Source organism: Monodelphis domestica, chromosome 6 (genome assembly GCF_027887165.1).
Source record: "Monodelphis domestica isolate mMonDom1 chromosome 6, mMonDom1.pri, whole genome shotgun sequence".
NCBI classification, from domain to species: domain Eukaryota; kingdom Metazoa; phylum Chordata; class Mammalia; order Didelphimorphia; family Didelphidae; genus Monodelphis; species Monodelphis domestica.
This window is the reverse complement of record NC_077232.1, coordinates 57,947,406-57,953,908: the sequence shown is the minus strand read 5'-3', so window position 1 is coordinate 57,953,908 and position 6,503 is coordinate 57,947,406. Positions and strand designations below refer to the sequence as shown.

Below are 6,503 nucleotides of genomic sequence, written 5' to 3'. Positions count from 1 at the left end.
TGAATTTTAAATGAGACATCAGAAATAGGGTTCCCAAAGTAAAGATCTCGAGATCAACAGGGAGGGGAGAAACAACTCTGAATGGTTGCCCAGTTATGTGCTCAAATTAGAAAAAATTATTTAAGGATTTATGTTAAGAAAATTAACCTGCAGGGACTTGTGATCACTATTTGACATAGTTGAGTGAGGGTATGAGTTTTAATTTAAACAATAAGCATGATAAGGACCTTTTACATTAACAGGGTTATCATAGTTGTCAAAGGAAGCATTACAAAGATTGATTTTACCATATTCCCTGGAAATGCACCAGCTCAAAGGACTTTCTGAGAATTATAACTATGTAAAAATTTAATAAAATTGAAATTATACAATAGTTTTCATTTTTTAAAAATTCCCTTGCCTTACTAGTGCAAGTTTCAAATTCTGAAACTCCTAAATAGAAGTAAGGACCAGATCTGGGATTTCTTTGCTATGGGGAACTCTAGACTTAGGAAACTCTTCTAATATACAGTCTTCTCTGCAATTTATACTTAGAAGTATCCCAAGAAACCTGAGAAGTCATGTGACTTTTTGAGGCTCCCTCTGTTTAGCAGATCTTGAACACAAGTGATTTTAGTTCTTTACTCAAGGCTGTGCTACTCCTAAACAAATTCTTAAAAATTTAAAGTAAAATTCTATAGTGAGATACTTTGTTCTTTGGTTTGCTTCCTTCAGAAGCTTCTAACTCTCAGTGCTGAAGTGTAATGATCTTTATAGTGGGTAGCTTACTTTCTCTATTGTCTTATGCACCAGGTATAAATCAATTTTGTTTCTGATGCTTTGTTTTCTCCTGGCAGAGATTTTTGTTCTGTTACTGATGTAAGATCTTAGCTTGAAAATTGGAGCTTCATTCATGCCCCTGAGCTCACATCATTAAGGCCACACCAAGGGAATGACAATTTAGATACTTAAGCCAAACTTTTCAGTTTTGCCTAAAATAGTAATCTCATATTTACTGAGAAAAATTTTTTTGGCATATGAATAAATTCACAAAGTAAAGAATATATTATTCATGCTTGCAAAATGGGTTTTCTGATACAAGGCAATAATAATAAGCAAGAGAAACATCAATAGCACAGATGATAATCATCAGTCATATTAAGTAAAGTAGTTAAGTGGTCATTACCCTTTTCCATGGAGTCTATCTCTTTTCTGTTCTTAATATCAATATTTGCCTCTTACCACCTTATAATCAACCTTTCCTACAAGAAGAAAAAGTGTCTTCAGATTTCCATTGGAAAATGAATACTAAATATTTCCCTTTTTCAGTGGTCTTAAACTGAGAGCCTCATCTTCCCTATATTTCATAAGAGTTGGAAAAGGACTGTTGTTACATTGAGGAACTGAGAATGACCATCAAGTCAGCAAGCAGATCCCCTAACTTTCTGATAAATATACATTCACCATAGTTACATACACATACATTCACACAGTTACCCTTTGGAATAAAAAGCAAGGTACCTCCCAACAATGTTAACTTTTGTTCTGAGTCCTTTTAGGATTGGGGGAATATTTTATGGTCCCCACAATCAAGGTTGCTTATTGTCCCCCAACCATGACTCCAGGATCCAAAGAGTGCAAATTCTAGAGATAATGTTGCTTACACTCACAGTACTCCCTGGCCAGAAAGTCTTGAGTTCTTGCAGCTTCTGGTATGGGGCTTTCTCTTAAAGCTTTGCAGAGATTTCATCTACATTGAGATCTCTTACCATTTAGGGAATGGTAAGAGGCAGAGTGCTAAAGGCATCTTTATGGAGTCTTTCTTGAGGCTTTTTTGAAATCTCTAATCTTTTGGAAAATTGTGGAAGTTTAAAAAAAAGCATATTATCTAAGAACTATGTACCTATTTATATTTACTCCTCCCTTCTTCCTCGAACTACATCAGTGCTTCCTTAGCTTTGGGATTCTCTTCTACCAATTCCTCTTTTTTGATGCCATTATTTCTAATTGGTTACTGACTTTCCTTAACATAAGGTACACAGTAGACAACGAAGGGTAAATGAACATTTGGTGGCTTGAAAGATTAATTAACCTGACCAGGTGTCAGTGGGATTCAAAAAGTCAGACCTGAGTTAGAGACATTATCAACACTTAATCCTCAGATCACAAGGAATAATAAAGTTTGTGACTTTATATTATCACATTTTTAATCACAAACAAATTTAGCCTTTACAAATCAGCCCCCAGAATCTATCCCCTTTACTAAGTCATCCAATAAAGATTTATTTTGCCAAGTGGAAGGGAAGCTTCAGGATTCTCTGGACCAAGCCCTTCAGCTCAACATAATATATGTGCTATAACCTTGAAACCAGATTCTTGAGCTGGTATACCAACCCTCTGGAACAAACACATCTAAGTGTTCCTGTGGACTTGAACTACGATTTCTAAGTTGGAACTCTAGCATGTTAGTGAAAGGACCAGTGGTGTTTTGAGGAAACTTCCTTGACCCAGATAGTTTCTTTTCTTCTTCCTGTAACCCGATCGGACCCAGCTTCCTGGTCTCAGGGTATGAAAAGTTCCAACCTCATATAGTTGAGATCTATCAGACTTGGGGGCCCCCCAGAAACCATTGAAGTTGCTATACACTGATTGGCCAGATGTGCTTCCAAGGTAGATGGGAAGGAAGGGCACATCCAGAGAAAACACCACTGTACCCTTGCTATATATTTTTGTCATGTTAGAAGGGCAAAGTAAACCTCCTTCTTTGTTAAATGTTCAGTGACTTAGAAGTGCCTCACTTTCTCCTAACATCCAACCTGAATTAAGAGGGTACTTGCTTTAGAGCTCTGTCTATAATATTATAGCAAATTCACCTGAGCTTGAGAAGTGTTTCTAAAAATTGAGAAACAGGGAAGAAAGAATGTCTGGGAGATTCTGGAAGTGGAAGAGGCAAACAATTCTTCCTTGCCAGTGATCAGGGCCTCTGAAGAGAAGATGTGGCAAGAATGGTAGAGGCTGGGGCGGTCCTCTAGACTTAGGTAATCTAATCTGAGGTGAAGAGATCTGGTCACCACAGAGCCCTAAGGGACGCTGGGAAGGTGGAACACCTGGGCTTTGGTCACTTTTTGTTGGCAAGGTTTCACCAGAAGTATCTCCCATAGGTTGATGTCTTTTTACCCTTTCAGCCTCACACCATTGAGTTTACACCTCAATAATAAGGTGATTGAGAAACTCAGATGGTCTAAGGGGGCTCAACTTTGCAGAACAGATTTTTCAGTCTGACATTGCAAGTCTGACTTGAGTCTAGGATAACAAAGACTTTCCACCATTTGGCTTAACAAGCTCATTGTAAATTCATTTAAATGTTACCCCCACCACCAAGAGAAACCAAAACCAAATCATTAATTTTTATTTTTATTCCCCAAATAAATTTAAAAATTGACAAATGAAAAAACCAAAAAAAAAATTAAGATCAACAAATATGCCTTTGTATAAAATAGATTTCCTTTAGTTACATTTAGCCAGATGACATTTCTTTAAGACACAGGTCTCATATTGAGTTCAATTGCACATGGTCAAAAATTCAATCCCACTGGAATAATGGGAAATTGGGAAAAGAAAAGTTGGCATTTAAAGGTTAATAAAAGTTTTATGTTCATTACAAACATCAATTTCCACTATATTTGGTTGAAAGGGACCCAAGCATGTAGGACTAGAACAAGCTTGGGAACTCCGTTCACTTGAATGAGGATGGATTTTTTCTTGGACACGCTTCGTCTGGGGAAGAGAGAAAAAGAATTATTATGAGGTTCCCTCACTGATGAAACTTTTTATATTTTCCCCAATTAACAAAAGGTTTACTTACTCGAACGTTTCTTGTTATGAGCCATCCCTTAATTTTCCTCTTTCTTGATCTTTGGTTACCAAACCAGGTCCTAATCTGTCAGCAATAAATGTTAAAGACAAATCAATGCATAAATTTTCTATTAATTATCATGCACAAAGAAATGTCATCTGGCTCAATGTCACTGGACGTTCGTCATTTGATGGCCCTCCCAGGATGGTACCTGTGTTGGCCACATGGAGAATGTGAGAATGCAGAAGGTAAAGAAATGGTACCCTTCAAAAGGGAGTCAGTTTCATGTTATTGACATTAATGAGATCTAAATCTTTGCATCCATTTCTTTAAGCTAAAGTCTCCATCATCAGAACTGTAAAACCATTCTAATGAGCCCAAACCAGAGATAGGATTAAACATTTCAGAATCCTGAGCACATTCACTTGCCAGGGGAGACATACCTGAACAGGACTCAAACCCACTTCAGCAGACAAGACCTTGGCTTGGTCATAGGCAATATACGGATTTCTATTAAAATGCTCTTCAAGGATCTTCAATTGGTCGTCAGAGAACTCAGTTTTTCTTTTTTTTCTTTTTCTATAACTAAATTCCATTATATTGTCTTGTTTACACTTTTCTTCCTCATGAAGTGTTCTCTCCAAGGTAGCAGGTTGGGAAGGGGTATCTGAGGAACAGCCATGGAGAGTGAGATGATTTGGGCAAAACAAATTAGAATTAGATGACGTTCCCTCTACCCTATGTTGTGCTAGGATCTATAGATCCGATTTTAAATGAGAATTTCTCCCCATGATGAGTTCACTTCCATCTTAAGCCCCCTCATATCCATCCAGACTTCCTGATTACTAGCCACTTGGAATTGTGTAAATCTGCTACAAAACTCAGGATTTAAACATCAAGAGAGAAAAACAAACCTTTATTATTCAGCTCAGATAGTGTTGTGCTACTCACTGACTGAGCTACACTCTCCTCAACATCTGCTGTGTTCATCTTTTTTTTTCTTTTTTTGCCACACTAAATTTGTGCAAGAAGTCAGGAAGGAAGAACTTCCCCGATTTTGGTTTCTTCTTGCTGGGGGGAAGAAAAGGGCTCTTGGATTACCTGAACAGAGAAGAGAAATATGTCAGGATATTTTCCACCCCCATTCTGGCAAAGCATGCTCAAAGAACTGAAGAAGGAAAAGACAAACCTAATTTTGAAAAATTTTAAGGTTTTGATGAAAAAAAAAGTTTCAAAATGAAGAGTATTGAGAAAAAGTTAACTTAGAGTCTCATTCTTAGTACATCTCAGTAATTTAATGTCAGTATCTTAATAGTACCTCCATACACTGATTGAACCTTAGGTTGGGGGGTTAGAAGCCATCCTTCCTCTAACACTTGTATGTATCATCCCAGGCAATTCTTTAAAATATATGACTAGAGGGAGCAGCTGGGTAGCTCAGTGGATTGAGAGTCAAACCTAGAGACGGGAGGTCCTAGGTTCAAATCTAACCTCAGATACTTCCCAGCTGTGTGACCCTGGGCAAGTCACTTAACCCCCATTGCCTAACCCTTACCACTCTTCTGCCTTAGAACCAGTATAGATTCCAAAACAGAATTTAAAAAAAATATGGCTAGAGGTTAAATTAGTGGACTGCTAATCATTAATAAATGAAAAGTTATAAAACAAGACTGGGGGTTGCAGAGGAAGTACCTATCTGCATTGATATAGGAAGGTCCCTTTGCACCAAAGAAAAAGTCACACATCCAATTTAAAAAAAGACCTGAGAAAAAGTAAAGCCAAAGTTGAATTTAACAGTCAAACCCACCAGCCACAGCTCAGCAACTATGTAAATGCCACAGATAATTCTGGATAAGAACATTGATGTCCAGCCTCAGTATCCAGGGTTGCCATATAATAACTAGTGAGTTATTAAATACCAGAATGACAATTTTAAGTGTGTATTTATAGTGGTCTTGCCCTTTTTTGTGCTTATGTCCTCCTATTGGCCCATTTCCTCCTTTGCATAGGCTTTTAAAATTCCACTTGATTGGATAGCAGAAAATAAAAGAAAATAAAACTTGGGGCTACCACCCCAGTTCTTACCAGAGATTTCTGAACCTGTATGTTTCTTCACACAGCCTCAGCTTCGGGTCCTAACCTTTAGGATCCTTTTAAAGACTGGGGCAAAATCTTAACAGCTGTAGGGACTTTACCACCTAATTAAGAAAAGGTCCATCAATTATGACATTTGTTAACAAAGAGTTAAACTTTAAATTTCATTTACCCCTCTAAAGAGATTCAGATGGGAGTTAACTGGTTCTTTCAATGAACACTATCAACTGCTTTTCCCCTCCAATGGGGGGGAAATACTACATTTTTAAAAAATCTAACTCAGAATCCTCCATTTTACCTTTCCATAAAATGATCCAATCAATCTCTGTCCAAGCAGTTCACATTATCAAAAACAAACAAACTTAGAGTTGGAAGTAAATTTTAAAAATTCAAAAAAAAATTGGTAAAAAAAAAATTAAGTACTTAACAGGGGGCAGCTGGGTAGCTCAGTGGATTAAGAGTCAGGTCTAGAGATGGGAGGTCCTAGGTTCAAATCTGCCTCAGACACTTCCCAGCTGTGTGACCCTGGGCAAGTCACTTGACCCCCATTGCCTAGCCCTTACCACTCTTCTGC

At 37.5% G+C, this 6,503-nt stretch overlaps 1 protein-coding gene across 1 annotated transcript; it reads right to left on the bottom strand.

Moving 5' to 3' along the window:
- Positions 1-3,371: 3,371 nt before the first annotated feature.
- Positions 3,372-6,015, bottom strand: LOC103102330 (homeobox protein Ht-En-like). Its single transcript, XM_007497145.3, has 5 exons — positions 5,921-6,015; positions 4,750-4,936; positions 4,279-4,502; positions 3,845-3,919; positions 3,372-3,756 (listed from the first exon to the last, which is right to left on the bottom strand). The coding sequence occupies exons 2-5, from the start codon at positions 4,823-4,825 to the stop codon at positions 3,610-3,612; spliced, it is 522 nt and encodes a 173-aa protein (XP_007497207.2). The 5' UTR covers positions 4,826-4,936; positions 5,921-6,015; the 3' UTR covers positions 3,372-3,609.
- Positions 6,016-6,503: the final 488 nt, after the last annotated feature.